At 37.9% G+C, this 21,412-nt stretch overlaps 1 protein-coding gene across 5 annotated transcripts in view; it reads right to left on the reverse strand.

Moving 5' to 3' along the window:
• Window positions 1-1,342: 1,342 nt before the first annotated feature.
• Window positions 1,343-21,412, reverse strand: part of septin4b (septin 4b) — a 45,662-nt gene continuing 25,592 nt past the window's right edge. For 2 of the 5 annotated variants that reach the window (XM_060875554.1, XM_060875556.1), the window contains 10 exons: window positions 10,867-10,963; window positions 10,679-10,765; window positions 10,016-10,139; window positions 9,480-9,614; window positions 8,435-8,552; window positions 8,193-8,294; window positions 7,912-8,008; window positions 7,521-7,683; window positions 7,243-7,342; window positions 1,343-4,994 (listed from right to left, as the gene is read on the reverse strand). In XM_060875554.1, the coding sequence (XP_060731537.1) occupies window positions 4,926-4,994; window positions 7,243-7,342; window positions 7,521-7,683; window positions 7,912-8,008; window positions 8,193-8,294; window positions 8,435-8,552; window positions 9,480-9,614; window positions 10,016-10,139; window positions 10,679-10,765; window positions 10,867-10,963 (1,092 nt within the window). In that variant the 3' untranslated portion in view covers window positions 1,343-4,925. Of the gene's footprint in view, window positions 4,995-7,242; window positions 7,343-7,520; window positions 7,684-7,911; window positions 8,009-8,192; window positions 8,295-8,434; window positions 8,553-9,479; window positions 9,615-10,015; window positions 10,140-10,678; window positions 10,766-10,866; window positions 10,964-12,888; window positions 13,201-15,318; window positions 15,760-19,242; window positions 19,553-21,412 lie in introns of those variants that run through there. The other 3 variants (XM_060875552.1, XM_060875555.1, XM_060875553.1) reach the window with 3 other exon arrangements.

The raw sequence follows: 21,412 nt of genomic DNA on the forward strand, positions 1-21,412 counted from the left end.
CAATATTTTATTAACTTTTTATTAACATTTTATAAATTTTTTATTAACTTATTAACAATAGTCCTACAATAGTTTGTTCATCTACTGTATGGGTTGGGGTTTAACAGCTAGTTATTAATTGTTATAAACAATGTGTGTATTTAATGTATGTGCATTTACACGGCATTTAATACTCAATGTGATTAAAACATGAGTACAAAAATATAATTATCTTAAAGAGTTGTGAGACCTAAAATTTACCTACTATATATATATATATATATATATATATATATATATATATATATGTATATATATATATATATAAGCCAGAAATGAAAGAATCTGTAACTTGAACAGCAAAATTTTCTTAAACATTTTTTTTGTTGTTGTTTTCTTTTTTAATGTCAGGTGAAATAATGACTTACAAGAATTTAGATTTTTTTTCTAGAACAACTGGAAATGAGCTAATAATGAACAACAGAATAGACTCTGTTCACTTATTTTATTATGAAGCCCAAGATACAACCATAATTCTATAGAACTGTAATGATTTTGGATATAAATATTTTAAATTGAAAATGAAAATATCTTCTATACAACAGCTCTGAGTTTCATGGGTTCAGCAGCCACTATTCTTTTTTTTTGACCCAGAATCAGTTTAAACCCTAAACAGTGACGTAATGTGTCAATTTATTATCTCTATCAATCTGATCCACTCAGTCCATTGTCGTGTCACTATATAAAGATTCACAAGCAACATTGCAGCATATAAGTTATTGCTAGCATGTTATTTTTGTCAATATAAGTCATTTGTGTTACTGCAAATACTTTAATTTTTCCAGATTTGTAGAACTTGTATATAATAATTCATGAAACTAGCAGGTTTGTGCATTAAATGCTACACTTCAATAATCACTCAATATTTATTAAACATAATTCGACAGTGCTGTTGAATTCCCAGCTCTGATTGGTCAGAAGGTGTAATAGTACTTGGCTGTAATTAGAATCAGGTTTAAATGAATATATATGCATTTGGTTTCCTTCCCCGGTCCAAAAACATGTGCTGAAAGAATTAGAGCAAAAGTCACTTTGTAAAACCCTACATTTGGTTTTAATTTGTGATTTGGAGGCTTGTTTGTGATGTCCGTGTTGACTGCTGCGACTGCTGACCGTTTGGATCATGTAATATGTGCGCTGATAAACAAGGAGAAGCCGGTGTGGAACAGAGACCTTGACCCGTGACCTACATGACTATGAAGAGAAGATTGTCAGAAATCAATAGTCAAGCTTTGATTCTCTAACATCAGTGAAGTGAGATTATTACACGACTGTGCACAAGGTAATAAGACCACACTTAATAAAATAACACATTTTTCTGCATTTTATTCATTTCCATGCAATAAAAACATTTTAATATGTCAATCAGTGCAAGTAGAACTTCATTCTTCTACAGAGATTAATCATGAACTCCGTTCGAATTTTGTACTAATATTTAGCTTGGCAGTTCATGATGTCCAACTGTGCTAAAGGCACAAAGCACAAATAAACGCCTACACACCGACTGACATTTCTGATCTTTGCTTTGGAGAACTTTGTTTAAATTCAAGCCTTTAACGCTGTTGTAAGATCCAGTAGAAAAAGGGGGAAGAGAATGAGTTCTCAACACTGCAGTGTTTTTTATCTACTTATTTTCCTGAGCTTTTGCAAGTAGATAAACTGCCACCTCTAAATTGCCCCAGGTGTGAATGAGGGTGCACAATAGACTGGTTTTAACATCCAGGATGTATTTCCAGCTCAATTTCCAACACAATTCCTTTATATATGCTTCAGAGCCACAATCTCGCATCAACCCCAGAAGCAAAGCCTTCAGTATTGCTTGAATTTTGGAGCTTGAGATTTTTTTTGGGGGCGAAGACAAAGTCTTTTTTTGTTTGTGGCGTTACAAATAATGACAGTCATCACGGAAAGTAATCACAGAGTCTGTGTCTTTACTGGTAGGGGTTTAAAAGAAGAATCACATGCTTGCAATCTTGCTAAATTCAAGTAGATTTCAGCAAACGAAAGCAGAAAAAACTCCAGAAAGTTGCATTCAATTTTTTTTGGAAAAAACCTGCAACAAAAATCACACAAAAAAAAGAATCCTCCATGAAATCCTGGAGGAACCGACAATAAGTATAGTGAATACGTACGGATGCACTGCGAAGTTTTAAGAAAAGACATTTCAAGTCTATTATTTCATGGCACGCAGACTGTCCAACATGTTTTCTGAAAAAAAAAAAAGATTAGAATAAAAGCTTAATACTAAATTCTTTAGTAAGACACAGTGTGTGATGTTGAGCTGAAATCAAGCTGCTCACGTCTCGGACATTCTGTTTGTTCACAATGTGACGGCAGAAAAACAATAGACAATAACTCATAAAATCTGAATAGCGTGACGTAAAGAAAAACCTCAAGTTAACAAAATAACGTATAGATAAAGTCCAAAATAAACACGTTTTCTATCAGTGTACTAAATATTTAAATTTTGTTGTATTAAATAAAAATTCCACTAGCTGAGATGAGATTTTTTTTATTACTTTAAAGAATGTGATCTTATCATTTTCATCTTCACAAATAACCCTTACACGATATCTTTAATGCATTTATGAAACCTATGTAAAGATGTTCATTTAAAAAAAAAACACCTGAATCCAAAACCAGATATTATTGTTCCCTTTATAACACCAGAGCACCTGCAGAGACCTAAAACTATTAAGACATTAAAATAAAAAACATGGGGCCAAAAATCTAAATAACAAAATACAGCTTCAATCAAAATGTCCGTAAATTCAAATAATCGAGTGAATTTGACTCATGAATCATTTCGGACACCCCTTAAAATATCCAAAGGTAATGATGGAAAAATCCCAGATAAATAATGGATGGAAAAATATTTGTAAAAAAATACAGTGGGTTTTTAATCCTTCAAATTGTTGAAGGATTCAGAAGGTACAATTGCAGTATCATGAGAAAAGGCCATTAATATTTATTTTAAATATTTGTTGATCCTCACAGTGGATTTCTTAAAAAAATGTCAGTATCTAAAGATGTAGATATGATATGTAGAAATTTAGCTGTTTCAGACTCCACTAAGTTATTCATTTGCAGACTCGATAATATAATATCAGTGCTTTAAATAACAGTTTTATTTATTTAATTATTTCTTCTTAATGAGAAGTTTTTTAGGCTGATTTAAAAATTAAAGGGAAAAAACAGCCTATATTTCTATCTTTATTTTGTCCACATTAGGCTTATTTTATATTACACAAGTTTGAAAATCATCGTGTTGTTTATACGCATGTTCATCGTCAGACTCGGCGGTGTTGACGTTCCCACGATCACGACATTGTTAAATACAAAGTGTAACGACGATAAACATTCATTTCATCTGTTATTACATTACTAAGATAAAGCCAGTGTTATATATCGATAGATTCTTCTGAAGTGTCTTTTTCTCTTTAGCCTTGTTAATTAAAAGTCTGCACTTATGGAATGAGGCAAAGTTTCTTTTAGAACACGTTTTCCAAAAAAAAAGTAGAAAGAAATCAATAATATCTCAGTTTTGTTAAGAAAAATATTGTTCTACAGTACTTTAGTTATTATTACTATCATAAGAAAATAAAACAGTGTTGACTTTTAGTTTCGTTCGGAGCCACACAAGCAGGAACATGTACGTACAGTACGACGAATACGATTCATTCAACAAAAACAGTACAAATAAAATACCACCATGTAGAAAAAAACATTTAAATAAATTGTTGTTTTAATCCTATGATAAAGAACTAATCCATAAGCGTAGTACTTTAAAGGTGCCGCTTGTAGCTTTCGCTCCCGTCCCGTCCCTCTGGTTTATTCTTAAAACAAAATCCAAACTTATTTGCTGTTACAGAGAAAACAGTAACTGGGGAAAAAGTTTTTTTTGCTCATTTAGATTACAATTTTAGTCAAATGTATTTTTTGTCTATCTTTTGTAAATAAAGGTACCAAACTTTATAATAAACTTAAATTTACAACCCTAATTGCTGGGTTGGTGCCATCAAAGGCACATCTTCTGAACCTGTGGTATGAATCATTCACCTGGAAATACGCAGAGTAAACATACAATATACAGTACAGTACATACTATACCCAATAATTATATACTAATAATTTAAAGATAAATAATTGGGCCTTAAGGGACCAAAAAATGTCCTTTGTAAACTAATAACTAGTTAAAGGTGTAATACATGCAGTTTCCCAGGTAACACACACTTTACAGGACAACAGGATGTCACCTCGATGGCTTCACGGTGGCAAGACGGAAAAGAGGAAAAGAATCGGTCAGGACATTTATTACTGAGAGTGAAAGCAATTCAATTTTGTTGTAGCACTAAGAAATCAAATGTTTTATAAACTATACGAAATCCCCAAACAATCAAATTAACATTTTTTTTTTTCCATCTGGTTTCATTTGGTTCTTCAGTTCAGTTAATGTTGTGTCTGTAACAGCAACACATAGACGTTGATATTTTAAAACATGACACTGCAAAGAATGCACGTTTTTTTTTATACGTCTGAAGCAAAAAATATGTTCTTTTGATCCTACAAAGCAATTTCACAAACTACAAGTGTTTGTTTTTCTCTTAAATCCTTTGTGTCTATTTCAGCTTTGATGCTAGTGAACTCCAGACAGAACCTTTTTTTTTTTTTTTTGCACAGCACTTAATGACAACTAGTGGAACTCCAAAGCCACTAGACTCACACTTATGGAGACAAAGTGGACCTGGACACAGAGCATGCTTTGTGCACTATTATCTGGAGCATCACTGAGCAGAAATGGGGGTCTGATCACATGGCAAGGTCCTAGGCATGAAGGTCAGGCAGTAAAGTGGCACCGTGGCAAAGGTGGACGGCACATGCAGGGGTTAATACGCTTCCTTCTGGGTGTGCATCTGCTCCTGGATCTTCTGTAGCATTTCCTGCATCCGCCGCAGCTGTGAAAACAGGAGCGTAGGGAAGAGGGGGATTAACTGATTTAATGAACACATCAGTGAAGGGTTGAAAATGCTTATGCAATACATGTCACATGTTCACAGAAGAACTTTGGACACAGCTCAATGGGCAATCGATCTGCCAGACTGCTCTTGTGGATTGCTTAACCCTTACTGTGCAAGAATGAAGCCCGGTTCTAGTATAGAGTCAATGTTAATACTGTGAGTCAGTACAGAATCAATAATAATTCAGGGTTTAGTGTCCAAAATATACAAAAGCAAAATGAAAAGAACGTGTAAATGATGACACGTAAAACTTTAGCCTGTTGGATATAATCCACATTTTCACACTACCACGTTTGGACGTACTACGATTAAATAAGCATTTTAAAAAGAAGGCAGATTTTTATCTGTAATATGTAGATTTAATAATGTCTTATGAAAGATGTATTTAACTATAAAATAACAATGAAAAACATTTTCCTCTTCATATTTCATATATTTAAATACAAGTTGAATATTTAGCTCCCTTAAAGGGACCGTCTATAATTTTTGCTACTTTTGCTATGGAGTAAAAATAAGGAAGGTTAATAAAGAAAAGATCCAAATTCTGTTAAGAACGGTGGAGGATTTGTGATTGTGTGGCTGCTTTCCTTTGAAAGACATAATAAACCCAGGTATCACAAACTCCAAGAAGTCTTTAGAGATCTACGATAAAATCCGACTGCTTCTGAAAAAAAAAAACTGAGAATGAACCTTCCAGCAGGACAATAATCCATAACATGCATCCAAACCCTCAGTAAAATGGTTCATGGACACAGTTATGGGTTATGGGCCTTGCTCAAGGGCCCAGCGGTGGTGCCTGGCAGTTCTGGGATTTGTACTCGCAACCTTCTAATCTGTAGTTCAAGAATAAAAATTAAAAATAATCTTAGCGCTATTATTATGGTAAAAGAATTTTCCATTTTTCTGTGACACGTTTACAGTTTATAAAAATAACTGCATAAATTAAAGGTTACATTTTTCCTGCATTCTCATAGGCACATTTTTTCATCAACCTTTTTAATTCTAAAAGGTAGACAATACCGCATTTTGACGTGACATACGGCTAAGTATGGTGACCCATACACAGAATTTGTTCTCTGCATTTAACCTATCCAAAGTGCACACACACAGCAGTGAACACACACACACACACCGTGAACACACACCCAAAGCAGTGGGCAGCCATTTATGCTGCGGCGCCTGGGGAGCTGTTGGGGGGGTTCGTTGCCTTGCTCAAGGGCACCTCAGTCGTGGCCGGCCCGAGACTCAAACCCCCAACCTTAGGGTTAGGAGTCAGACTCTCTAACCATTAGGCCACGACTTCCCCCAACTGGGCTGGACATGTAGTGTATGTACTGCATAACCTAATAATACATTTTATATTATACCATTTACTCATTCAGATACAATAATAATAATAATAATAATAATAATAATAATAATAGACAGTGTAAAGCAGTAAGTTGGCCGTGCTTGTGAGTACTAAGTTTAGATGTTAATTCAGACTGACAGCAGTAGGTTTGGAAAATTTTAATAAAGTTTTGGCTTGGGCTTATAAAACTACTTCAGCATTATAGAGTGGGTTCTGTAGAAACTCTTTAATGTTGAAATGTAACCTGAATTCCTTAAATAAAGCAGTGTTTATAGCAGGAGGAACAGCAGTTCATAAAGGGTGAGATAGATAGATGCAAAGAAGCAAGAAGTGAAGGATCTGAGCTCATTAAGAGCTTCTGCCAAATCTAATATCTTTAGATCTTCTATATCTGAGCATACGGGCAGGAAAATGACAGCAATGTACAGTTTTCTATCATAAAAACTACCAAATAATATAAATATTTTATCAATCAAATGACTCAACATGGTGAAGAAAAACATATTGTCTATGTTTTATGTAGTTACGTCATCCATATAAATATACTTGCTCTATTTGAAAGTAATGGTTATCTGTACTCGTCCTAAAGGGGGCGCTACTCTCGGCCATCTATATATTCCCCATTTTCCTGAAAGCGTATGATTTTTATTTCTTACCCAGAAACACCTGAGTCTCATCCTCTCAGATAGGATTTGAGACCTGCTCTAGATAAATGTTAAAATGTTAATGCTGTTAAAATTGGTATGAAGGTGAGTGTGTGTTTGTGACTGAGTGAGGATCAGAGCATGGCTCCGGTTCTGCATGGTGATTGGCTGAGAAGGATGGCGGCGATACCTCTTCATCTTTCTCTCGGATCAACTTTTCTGTCTCGGTGTCTGATACGTTGGTAGCTGTGGGAATGGGGAAGTCCGTGCCACTCTCTCTAGTGAGTTTGCTGTATGAACACACACACACACACACACACACACACACACCCTGCATTAGACATCAGTTTATCTTGATCCCCCCCATGTTGGTGCCTATATATAAAGATATGTAAAAGAAGAGCGTGAGTATAATATGTGTGTGTGTGTGTGTGTGTGTGTGTGTGTGTGTGTGTGTATGCTTCATACTTGCGGTTGCGCTCTTTCACCACCATGCGTGTCATGCTTTGGATGCACTGAGCTCTGTAGTTCTCGTAGTGAGTTTCCCGCGTCACATCCTTCAGGTCCTGCATGTGTGTGCGCACCAGCATGTTCCTTAGTTTTATAAAATCACAGTGTGCAGTGTTCTCCACTGCAAACACACACACACACACAATTAATTAATAAACAATTAATAATAAAATTAATTAATAACACAATTAATAATAAAAAATCTAAGATAGTTACACAATGAGACTTCATGGTAACAACAATAGTTGATGTTTGTACTGTGCACAAAAAGGCATAGTTTTTGTGTGGATGGATGGATGGATGGATAGATGGATATAAACAGATAACAATAAGTTCATGAATAAATTACCCTCTACAATCCCCCAAGGGTAAAGTCGACCCCGTACTCTCTTTCCTTTCGCCTCAACGACCGTGTTACTGCCGATCACAGCAAATGGAATGCTATCCTGCAGAGGGAGGGAGAGAGGGAGAGAGAGAGAGAGAAAGGGAGAGAGAATGATTATTACGAGAACTGAGGCATTGCAGTAGCATCTGCTGCACTGCAGGTAGTTTCCCTTCTCGTTTTTTTGTTCACTACTCTGCGTAAACACACACACACACGCCTCTCTGATGTAGATAAATCATGCACACCTTCAATTCCTGATCTTGTTGTTTGAACTCTTCATCCTCATCTGAATCACAGTCAGGAAACTGGTAGATTTTGATGCCGAATTGTTCGATCTCCTCTCGAATCTGAAAGGAATCCAATTTAATTTATAACAATATTTACACAAACATTACCAGAATAACTCTACGACAGTTTCTAATGTTTTAAGGGAATCTGCGTATGCACAACAGAAACAATCCGTTTTTTCTTTTCCTTTAAAACTTGCCTTAATTTTCTTTTTCTTGACCTCACTGGGGGTGAGAGTGTCTGCCTTGGCCAAGACCGGCACAATGTTGACCTTTTCATGTAGAGCTTTCATGAACTCTACGTCCAAAGGCCTGAGACTGAACAAGCAGAAGTCATCACACAGATAATAAACACTAATACTACATTAACATTTGTCTATAAAACGCATCACTGTCTATTAATGTCACAATGAGATGATTTCCTACAACACCTTAAACAAAGCAACAAATATAAGACACAACTAATGTTTCATATCGAGTGGGGAAAAAATCTTTCACTTCTAATTTGCATTAAACTTAAATTTGTCACATGGCTTGATGCTTTGGGCTGCATTGTTGCATCTCATTCCTAAAGGCATGAATGCAAAATAACTCTATATTGTTTATATTATATTATATTATATTATATTATATTATATTAGTGAGTCAAATAAACAATAGATTTAAATAATATTTTTTTTCTACAGGAATCCAGACACTCATTAGTCACTGAAATGCACTGAATGAAATGAAGATGATGTAGAAAAGTGACACTTTTGAGACAGCAAGTTGCAATAAACTCTGCAAAATGATTCATTTTAATACAATATACAGTAAACGTCAGATATTCAGTGCTGTGGAAAGAAATGCTGTAAAGTGAAGACGACTACAAAAGTAATGAAATTAATTCTTTCTACTTTCTAAGGTAAACTTTCCAGACAGATGTAATTACTACACTTTTACACAAGAGGGCGAAATCTGACAAATAAAAACGTTAAAACCGAAAAATCTGCGTGTGTGTCTCTCTCTCTGTGTGTGCTTGTGTGTGTGTGTATATGTGTGTGTGTGTGAGTGTGTGTGCGCGTCTGTGTGCATGTGCATGTGTGTGCGTGCGTCTGTGTGTGTGTATGCTTGTGTGTGCGCATGTGTGTGCATGTTTGCATGCGTGTGAGTGTGTGTGTGCATGTGTATGTGCGTGTGTGTTTATGTGTGTATTTGAGTGTGTGTGTGCGCGTGCGTGTGAGTTTGTGTGTGTGTGTGTCATACCCATGACCAAATGGCGATATAAAGTAAATACAGCAGTGTACGCGGTTGTCCTGAATGTTTTTGCGGTTCAGTCCACTCTCGTCTCTGAAGTACTGCTCAAACTGCTGGTCGATGTAATCTGCAACTGACTTCCAGCTGAAATCATACACACTACTAATTAATACAAGAATTATTATCATTTATTATTAATGTCCATTACTTACAATATTCTTATTTGTTTCTCTAAAAAAAATTATAATCAGGTTCATATGTATATATAAATGTTATGTAAATGTACATGTATATAATTCATTATACACATTATAAATATGAAATATAATAGAACTTCAATTAATAAATGTTTTATTCAATAAATAAATAAGTGCTTTTTATTTACTAATACAATCACATGACTTTCATCAAGTTAGAAAGAAATTCATTTCTTAGCTTAAATCTTAGATAAAATCTTTTTTTCTTTGTCTTTCTGTTAAATATGATTTTGAGGAATCCTTTGTTTATTAAATAGTAGATTAAATGCGTTTGCGCAGATCTCGTACCACTCGGTGTTGTTCACTGCATCCCCAAAGCCTGGTGTGTCCACGATGGTGAGCTTGAGTTTGACGCCTTTCTCCTCGATGTCCACTGTGTGCTTGGTGATCTCCACTGTCTGGGTGATTCGCTCTGGAACCAAAACAGCCTAATCGTGTCTCCAGTCAGACTAATGTAGAATGTATTAACAAATAAATCTTATATATATTTCAGAAAACAACATGCAGCTTCTTCCCTTGATATAATATACTGTAGGAATGAAAACTTTAAGTGGAAGTAATACTGAAAAATGGGAAAACACAGGAATTATTACATCGATTGGCTCCTAATTTGGTGACGCAAGTGTTTTTTCCTTTCAAATAGCTATTGGCTTTGTGCCCTATTGGCTGTGGTTGCTAAATTAATTAATTAGTCCATTTGATTTTTCTAAAATCAGCTTGCTCTGTTACTTTGCTATGTAACACAACCCTTGTATTTATTTTGCTAGATTAAGAATAGCTTTTAAGATATAATCTGACTTTGTAAGTACAGGAAATTAAAAAGCATAAAAATACAAATTTGTGCACAAAATAAACTAGTGTTTCCTGTGCGACTAATACATGGGATTCTGTGAAAATACAGAAAGACTGGTTTGAAGAATGTTTGATTTATTTGCACCACATCTGGATTACCTTCAGCATTGAGAAGTTTTCTGTCTTTGTAGAGATCTGTAAGGAAGAGGCTGTTTACCAGGGTGGACTTTCCCAATCCAGACTCCCCTAACAGAACACAAAAGGACCCGATGAGAAGAGATAAGAAGAGTGAGACACCCCAAAGAAACATCAGACTCCTTAGTGGAATTCCAATCAGCTTATTTTACCTGCTACCATTAGAGTGAAGTCAAAACCCTTTTTTACAGATTTGCGGTGAACTTGATTTGGCAAGGTTGCAAAGCCCACATACTCTTTATCCAGGTCCTGTGGGGGAGAGAGAGAGCGGGAAAGAGAGAGAGAGCGAGAAAGAGAGAGAGAGAGAGAGAGAGTGAGAGAGAGAGAGAGAGAGAAAGAAACAGAACTGAACGTGGTATTTCAGAAAATTACATAACATAGGATCCCTTAAGCTCTCGGCTATTTTAAGACGGCAGAAAGCAGTTACTCTGTAGGTGGGAAACCAAACGGTGACAAAATTGGATGCATATAACGGAGGTTATAAAAGTAGCTGCCTTTAATTAGATCAAATTACAAGTGTGGAAAAGACCACCAACATTTACACATGTGCACTTCAGCATTTCAGATCCAGAGCCATAATGTTCTCCACTAAAACACACACAAGGGGCTTAATCGTGTTCATCATCTTGATGCAACTTTGATTCACCCAAATAAAAATTCCAAGGTTTTTGAATACTGAATCTTTGTCTTTACTTTTTTGTATTGTGTTTATGTTTCATTATATTGCAGTTAAACATGAAGAAAAAAAAACTATATATTTTTTTCCAGTCTGCATTTTCTATTCCCTGAAATTTTTTCTTGCTGTTTTTTCCCTCATTTTAAAAGCAGGCAAGAATGTTATTAAAAAACCCAGACACATGTAGACAAGAAAAATCTGTAAACATAGAAGATATGAACTACAGACACGGTCACTTTAACTACCAAACTAATTATCTATGTAACTTTGGAGCATACTGTAAGTCCTCAACTTTGAATCCTCCCACTGATATTAACCAAAACTATCTAGCAGTGTGTTAAAAAAACACAACTTGATGCACCATTTCATAAAAATCTGCAAGTTGTAGAGTAGCTCATGTTTATTTTGGAATATTTACACTGTATGTCGATTATGAAGTGCGTTGTCTACAAACAGATTTTGAATATCTTCTATCTTAAAAAAAGCTAGTCATTATTTTTATGGTCTCGTAATCCCAGTTTATTCCTAATAGTCTCAATCCGATGTGAACTCAGTCAAACACTGAACACTCCACTTTGAGTACGTTTTTGGACAGAAGAGAAAACAAGATGAATCAAAATTAAGGAATGGTGAAGGGGCATGGTGGCTTAGTGGTTAGCACGTTCGCCTCACACCTCCAGGGTCGGGGTTCAATTCCCGCCTCCGCCTTGTGTGTGTGGAGTGTGTGGAGTTTGCATGTCCTCCCCCAGTTTCCTCCCCCGGTCCAAACATGCATGGTAGGTTGATTGGCATCTCTGGAAAATTGTCCGTAGTGTGTGATTGCGTGAGTGAATGAGAGTGTGTGTGTGCCCTGCGATGGGTTGGCACTCCATCCAGGGTGTATCCTGCCTTGATGCCCGATGACACCTGAGATAGGCACAGGCTCCCTGTGACCCGAGGTAGTTCGGATAAGCGGTAGAAAATGAATGAAAATGTTTCCATGAAACTACTTAACTGATTGATAAGTTAAATGATTTCTGTTATCCATTCATATTTACTAAGACTTTATTCTAGCAGGGTTGCGTGGATCTAGAGTCTGTCCTGGAAACACTGGTTACGAGGCAAGAATACACCCTTGGACACTCGTCTACACATGGGGCAATAATGAGTAGCCAGTCCACAATCTACAACATGTTTTGGAAGTTTTGAAGAAGCTAGAGAATCCACAGAACCCACACAAACACAGGGAGAATATGTAAAACCCAACAGAGTAACCGGAGTTTAACAAGGAGCTGAGTACCCTGGAGCTGCTTTACTACTGTAACACACTACTACATGCCTGCACAGAAAAGTATGATGTGAAGATTTGGTTCTTGTGTCTAAGCTAAATCCTGCCTTCAAACTGATGTCCCAAAGCTAAAACCCAAACTCATGCATTCAGTTCATCTTTCAGTTTCAGTTCATATATTCAAATGCATTTGTAAAAATCCCTCTTCTGCACCAGGTCTCTCAGCATTACCTCAGCTGTGTCATAAGGGTCAAAGCGACCCCATGGACTCTTGGGCCTGGAAGGGCTGATGGGTGATGGGCTGAAAAGAGGAGGCAGATCCACACATCCAGCCTGAATGTTGTGCTTTGGGTCAAACTCAACTTCCCCCTGGGCTCTGCATGGAGTAGGAAGACTTAAAAATGCTGGCGTTCCCTCTGTGTGGGGACTGTCATGACCTTCAGCCTCACAAGGGGCAAATAGGTGCCCCACACTGACAGAGTGGTGCCCCATGATATTCTCCAGTTCAGAGTCCTCTGAATCTTCCTTGGTGTGGCTTGAGTTCTTAGGGTAGGTTGGACATGGTATAGGTTGATGGTACAAGTGGTCAAGAAGGAATTGTATAAGGGGTGTAAGAGTTGGGAATATAGGGTGGGTCAGGTGGGGGGGGGGTAGTAGAGAGATGTTTTAGTGTTTAAATGCAAAGAAAGAGAACTCATAGTGACAAACAAGCTTCAAGAAACAAATAATTTCTTTGGAGCTTCTTATCTTCTCTTTGGGTCCTTGGAGCCAAATTTAGCAAGTTAAATTAAGTTAGCAAGAAAATTAATTAAATCAAAGTTAGTAAACAGTCACAATTTACACATTACACATTATAACAAAAAAATCTAATTGTGCCTTCGTTGTCCTGCTCAAGATCCTATGACCAATACATAGCTTCTCAAAGTTAAGAAATGAAATGTTCTTAAATGGCCGAGTCAGTCAACTGACCTCATCTCAACCGAGTATGCTTTTACTTATTGAAGACAAAACTGAAGACTAAAAGACCTTCAAATGAGCAGCAACTAAAGACAACTGCAATAAAGGCCTGGAAAAGCATCTCAAGGAAACTTTAGCCTTTTAGCACACTGTAAGTCTTAATGCTCAATTCGGATATTTTGCTCAGATCTGATTTTTTTTTTTTGGCTGTTCACATTACCTTTTAAAATGTGGCCTATATCAGATATCAGTGTGAACTGTTTGCTGTTTCGAACTGACCCGCATGCGCAAACAAACAATAACAATGACGTCACACGCAGCACGCCGTTGCGCTAAAGTTGGCGAGGTTATGGAGGAAGTAAGCGTTTTCGTTTTTCTTTCTAAATGTTTGTGTAATGGCAGCACAGAGACGCAGTGTTTTGAAAATTTTCGGATGTCGAGGGCAACTTTTGATTATTTGATCCATTTTGTAGACGTAGTCACGTTTGTGTGCGAACTCGCTGGCGCATAATTGTGACAAATGTCGATGTAGATTGACATAAAAGTCGCATCAAATCCGCCTTGGTTGTTCACACTGCGGCCACATTGGAAAAAATCAGATTTGGGTCTGATTCAGGACCACATATGGAAGTGGTCTGAATCTGATTTGAAAAAAATCAGATCTGGGCTAGATTTGAGTGTTCACACTACTCCTGAAGAAGTCTGACCTGGTCAAAAGATTTGGGCCACTTTTACCTACAGTGTGAACGTGGCCTTTGTTTGATGATGTCCATGGGTTCCAGACTAAAGGTAGTCACTGACTACAAAGGATTTGCATCCAAACATTAAGAATAATCCTTAAATTTGAAATTATTGGTTTGTCCAATTACTTTTGAGCTTGTGAACATGGAGGAATTATGTAGCAAAGCTGTAATTCCTAAACTGGCAAAATAACAAAAAAATGTTACTGTTCAAATATTTATGACTGTATCAAGAAGGCTGTTATGAAACAATGAACCACAATATATTGCTTCTCATGTGAATCCAGATAAGAATCAATTCAGAACACGTTGCATTATAGCAGGTGATGACTGAAGGTGCACACGTGGCACTAGTTCCACTGCTGTAGTTTCGCGAGCGTGTGAAGAATGAAGTGCAAGTACATTAACTAGAGAAGGCAATTTAAATCTAAATTACATTTACTCTCAGAGAAAAAAAACTGACACAAGCATTCTTAGAAATCTTCAGCTGGTTCACTTGGTGCAACCATTAAGCGACTCGGGTTACGAGGTCGGTTCATCCTGAATGAAGTAGAAATACAGTGTATCAGAGAGCAGAGATGACCAACAGAAGCTCAGGAAAATCTCATGACTTTCATCCTGTAGAGCACAAGTTAACATGCCTTTAAAAATAAAAGCAAACTCTAGCGGCGACTTTGAAAATTAGCTGCTAGCCGTTAGCTACGTACGGCTTTATTTGTCACAGAGTTCAGAAGTTTTCTAGTTTAATAATTTAACATGTAACATTATTATTGTGTTTATTATTGTATTTGGGTTACATATAATGAATCTTAATATATTTACATTTACTTATTTAATTCATACATTTATTTATTTCATACAGCCACATTGCAGCTCGTCTCCAACCGGTAATAACCTGAATACACAGTAATGTGTACAAAATGAGGAAACTGACTCATGATGGGCAAGGAATGGTTGCTGGTACCTGCTCTTCCTCAAGCTTCTTGGGTATAGAAGATACTGGAATGAAGTCCTGGTCATCAGACTGCACACCAATGTGACAGTCGTCAACTGGTTTCCATTGCTCACTCTCCTCCATTGCTACAGGAGATACTGTGCAGTCTGCCATCTCCAAACAGGAAGGGATATACATTGAGAGTAGGATACAAATGGGGTAAAGATGAAGTGAAGGCAAATGTGTATAAGGTTCAAGTGACGAGTTCTTTAGAAGATTAGGCAGACAGGGAAAGAAGAAAAAAGAGCTGGTGAAAGATACGAGGTCTGAACGCCACAAGATGCTAAAATGGTGAAGGATGTCTGAATAAGCAGCTTAAGCGGTCTACTTGAGTTACGCCTGGGAGCGTACAACATTCAAAGTGGTTTGCACCTAGCAAGCATTTCTACAACATCTAAAAAGATGACATATAAGCACAATTCTGATAGTGTAGACCTGCCAACGTTCATTAAACTACTTATCTTTGAAGAGCTTCAGAGTCTGAGCAAGTTCAAATATATGCCATGGTGAGCAAAGCAGAACCCTGAAATTTACTGTAAATATAATTTCTATTACACCAGAAAGAGTCCGTACTATCATATAGAGTATGTTTTCCTTTCACCCAAAAACATCTCACATACTATTTTCTAAGGAGGGGGAAAAGTCAGACTGAAGCCCTAAAGGGGCTTATAGTTTAATCACAGGCTTGATTCATTAAAAATGATAGTGAGGTAAAAAAAAAAAAAAAAACAGACCATACATAAAGGTTTTGTGTTTCTAGTCCCAGCAAGTAATATGTGAACAATACCACAGAGTCTTTAAATATTGCTCAGCCTACATTCAGAAATAGAATGTTCTCCTTATAATCCATGATAAAGTCTCAGAGTAGGTCAAGACTGCAATGTCCTCGTTTTTGGAAAATAGCTGTGCGGTGAATCAAAAATAGTCAATCTCAGGAAGCAAAAACACGGAAATAAAATCAGAAAGAGACACACGGACACATCGTCCACTTATACGAGGAGCTTACCTTTCTCAAAAGGCCAATGCTCACCTGAGAAACTTCTGTGGAACTGAAGTGCAAATGAAATTTCTTGGCTCAACAGATCCAGCTCCACATACCTTGTTCAAACCAAGATACCAAACCAATAGCTGGCCTTTTATACCAGCATGCTCTGGGTCGTGGTGTCCTTCAAACTCATCGACCTGCCCCCAGGGGGCCAATCAGCAAAGCTTCAATCTGAACTATCCATGATGATGGGTTTTCTGTCAAATAATGATGCAGTAAGTGACTGCAACCCAGCCAGAGTGATGGGGTTTTTGTTTATGTGCATTTTTAATGCTTCTACTCACTGGTCATGCTCTAGAAATGAATACTGTAATGAGTATTTCAGAAGGAAGGTAAGAAGACTGATAGTTAATTCCACCAGCAACCTCTTTCTGTAATTAAGTCTTTAACCAGCTTCTTGTGCAATTCTGCTTTTTTCCACGTAGTGGAAAATCTCACCAAAGTTACGAGCTGAGAAAGCAACATTTGAAGAGACACATAGAGCTACACAGGAAAGTGGAAGGTTTCAGAGAGAAATACATCCAGAACACCAGCAGCAGAGCAGCAACACCATCAGGAGCAGTGATAATGTTAACTTCCTCTTCCTCTATTGTTACTTTTCTTCTAGTTAGCCTCAATGACTGAAAGAGATTGAGGTCCAGATATTTTTTGGACAATGGTGGAGAACTACGTTAAACGCCAAACCAGATGAAGGTCTCCATGAGACGTATAGAACTAGACTCAAAAGGAAAGCACCATAATAAAAAAATATCACCTTGTTAGCATTATTAAATCACTGCTGGCAGTTTTAAACAAACAGTGCTCTAGAGGTTGCATTTATTTATTTTCACTTCCAATAAAATAGAAATCAGGTATTGAGACAAAACCTTTGCATATAACTGTATATCATTGGCAGCTTGGCTATTTAACAGAATTTAGACACAGCAACATTAAGTGGGTTTCCAAAGACTGCCACACGTGCTACCAAAGTATTGAGTATGTAAACATTACCTCCGTTATCAATGCTCAGTGTCAAAGTTTATCATTTTCTCTCTGAACTTGTAGTAAATACAACTGAAGCTACAAACAGAGTCAACGGACCAACATAATGCATACTTATTATGCAACTTTTCTTTTACGATCCACAGTTCCAGCAGTTCCACGCAAACTCATCATGCAGTGCATGATGCATGAGTGCATGACAACGCAGTGCATCATGCAAACGACTTATCAACTGTACACTCTTAGTATCCTTGATGATAACAAATTCCACCCAGTCGAGTTTGTTTATGGGTGATTTAACTTTCGCAAAGGCTCTATTGTGTAGCTGAAGAAAGCACTGTGAAAAGCGAGGGAGGCTGACAAGCTGCAATCTTGGATCTTAGATGAGGTAAACGTTGTGGTTTTTCTAGCGCCACATTAACATACAAGTCAAGAACATGCTTTAAAAATATACAGTCGAGTGTATAATAACAAAAGCCTCGACTCCTGGCAAGCGTGGATAGCACGGTTGATTTGGAAATGTTCCAGGGAGGTACTCATCTATCTTCAGTCAAAATACAAGGGAATAAGTCATGATGGGAAAAACCTTTTGGACACATGCTGGGGAAATTGTTTAAGGGAGATACATTACGCAGCAGGTAAGCACTTAGGGCATCATATAAACTCCTTTGGATTCCATTTTCTTTATATTTTCTATGATTAATTGGGCAGAGATGAATAAAACCTCCAGAAATGTCAAGGGTTCGAATGTGATGTACTGGATACAGATTACAGTTAAACACTTGACTATAAAACATTAGAACTTTGGTGCTAAATGTGGATCATAACATCATCTTTATGGAGCTAAGAAACAGGTTGAATCTTGGGAGAGAAAGTGATGATATCGAAGAAGGCTTAAAAATGATTGGAAATAAAGGTGGCCAAAGAACAGGCCATAGAACTCCAACTGGAACTGCAGACAACCAACAACAGACTCGTCTTGCCGTCGTGTCGTTTCTGGACTTTAGGCAAAGATGCTGTGAAGTTTATAATCTGGTGACTATATTCGACACTGAGAAGTTCACTGTGTCACAGTGTTCAAATATAGTGCCTGGGACTCATGAGTGACACAACAGAAAAGCAGTCTCCATTATTAGGTTCTGACGAGTTAAGAGAGAGCCGTCAGTGCTGGACGACGGTATTAGTTTTTGCTCAAAGCAACATCATGCAACACAAGTGGTGGGTTTCTGTGAGCTCACCTATGAAGAAGGCTGCTGCAGTTTGACAGGATGTAGTGGTTGACCTCACGTGTTTAGGAGAAAGCCGGCTCATGTTTGGCTGAGACACTCCTGCTCCCAATGAAGTTTTCTGGTATCTGGGTCATTCTGAATTGTCACGCATTAGCAGGTCAAAGTACCTGGACTTGATCTAATTGTGTCAGAACCTTGTGAGAAGCTACATTTATTTCCACCATTGCGTGTAAACTGGAGCTGTGAATGATTCGCTTGTTCGGATCGGCACAGCGGAGCTCTTTGTGAGTCAGACCGATAAAGGGCACACTGGTGCATGTGTTTGTGTGAGAGTTAAGAAGACAGGGAGCCTCTCATACAGCGACTCAGGTGCACACAACACTGCTCAGTGCTCTTCTGGTGCAAAACATTCATGCATGTGCACATACAAACTGTCCTTCTACTGCACTCAGCATCAAATCTCTTGCAGGTGGCTTTACACAAGGAAAAGATCAAATCGGCCAAACTTAATTATAACACGGTTACAGATCAGTCAAGATAAAATACAGCCAAGAGAAACCACTTCAGTATTATCTCCAACATCTGAAGAATAACATATCAGCAAGAGTCAACACAAAACCGTGCAAAAAGCAAACATACCTCAGAGTCGCTGTTTAATTCTACGGTCGCTGCCATTGGCAAGACTGCACCGCCAAACAAACCGATGAAGGCGTTATCAAGCAGTCGAAAGAACGACCACACAGAAGGCAAGTAAACATGGCCTGGTGTTCGGCTCTGTCTGCCTGTCAATCCCTCCACGATGCCCTACATGTGGACTTATTTGCATAGACACGCCCCTAACACATGTAGCTGTAAAACTCACTCTTGCTGCCAGTCTTCAGGGTTTTCTAGTCCATCTGCATGGCTTTATCAAGCCACTTTATAATCATTTATTAAACACCGTGAGGTGTGAATCTTGCTGCTTACAATTATTTTTGAACCAGTTAAAATATCTTCATTGTCTGATCTCTTCACACTTTCATCTAACTGGTGATGAAAATGGGTCTTTCATATAGCTGTGCTAGGCTGCGTTTGTCACCGCCGCTGATCTCAGTAACCCCACAGTCCTGCCACATCTGTAAGATCTAAACACAAAGATTACAACACACAACCGCGGCCCATCCGTACAACATTCGAGGCTCTTTTCAAATCCAGAATTACAACCTGATCACATGGCGTAACGAAGATAACTTGGAGTATTTACAAGCTGCCTCAGAGGTGAAGTCTGTTGTTGTAGAAAATGGATAAATGGATGGAGAGATGGAGTGAAACAGGACATAGGGAAAGATGAAAGAATGAATTCTAAAAGGAAAGTAATAAAGTGAAATTAAGGGCAATAGATGGATGGATGGATGGATGGATAGATAGCTAGCTCCAGTGAAAGTTTCATTATAAAATAAAGTTTGACAAGGAAAATTCTGGAGTCGTTTGTCATATTTACTCACTATTTAATGAACCAAATTGTGTCGGTTAAGATTGCGAGCGAGCGAGCGAGCGAGCGAGAGAGAGAGAGAGAGAGAGAGAAAACAGTGTCTTGGAAAAAACTCCGTTATTCCCAGATATAATTAAAATGCCTCTCTTAACAATGTTTACATTGGAAGGTCAGTAGGCAGTGGGCCAGAGGGTTTCTTATGCTTGCTTACACACACACACACACACACAGACTCACACACAGTTTTGTACGCTGAGATCTGATGTGTCATTGTCACATCTTTATGTAAACATTAACATGAACATCGAACCTCGGTGTCTAGACAACATGTAAAGCATTACTGTTTTTTTTCAGACTGAGGACATGAAGGAAAGACAAATGAACACTAAAAATACACTTCATAATACTCTCAGTTCAGATTCTAGCATGTTTGTGGATAACTGACTAACATAACGCTGCTTGTACATTTATTAAAAGTCTCCAGATGTGCCACACACTTAACATCTGTCCAGACACAGCAGAGCTTCTGTCTAGTGGACTTTTCTTTACGATTAGTTACTTCCATTTGTTTTCAATTAATCTTTAATTCTCCCTTATTTTCATCTTTCCTGCTCTTTTACAGCACAGACTGTACTCATTAGCTCACGCCACACTGCAGAGCTTTAAAGACCTCCTTCCCTCTCACACAAGTTTACAGCCTGTCACACGTGTGTTAACGTTTACACGTTCATGTGTCTCCTTCACACCGGTGAAACACGGCAGCCGATAAGAAACTGCTATTAATAACTCATTTCCCTGAAGTTCCACAAAGAACCATTTGGAGAAGTTGCAGAAGTTAAACATACACACACACACACACACACACACACACACACACACACACAGACACACAGACACACACACATGCATAGACACACAGACACATAGACATAGACACACACACAGACACAGACACACAGACACAGACACATAGACAGACACACAGACACAGACACACAGACAGACACAGACAGACACACACACAGACACAGACACACAGACACATAGACAGACACACAGACAGACACAGACACATAGACACACAGACACAGAGACACAAACACACAGACACACAGACACGCAGACACACGCATAGACACACAGACAGACACAGACACACACACACGCATAGACACACAGACATACAGACACAGACACACACAGACACACAGACACACACAGACACACACAGACACACACAGACACACAGACACACACAGACACACACAGACACACACACATGCATAGACACACAGACACAGACATAGACACACAGACACATAGACACAGACACATAGA

The sequence above is a fragment of the Tachysurus vachellii genome, chromosome 1 (assembly GCF_030014155.1).
Source record: "Tachysurus vachellii isolate PV-2020 chromosome 1, HZAU_Pvac_v1, whole genome shotgun sequence".
Taxonomy (NCBI): domain Eukaryota; kingdom Metazoa; phylum Chordata; class Actinopteri; order Siluriformes; family Bagridae; genus Tachysurus; species Tachysurus vachellii.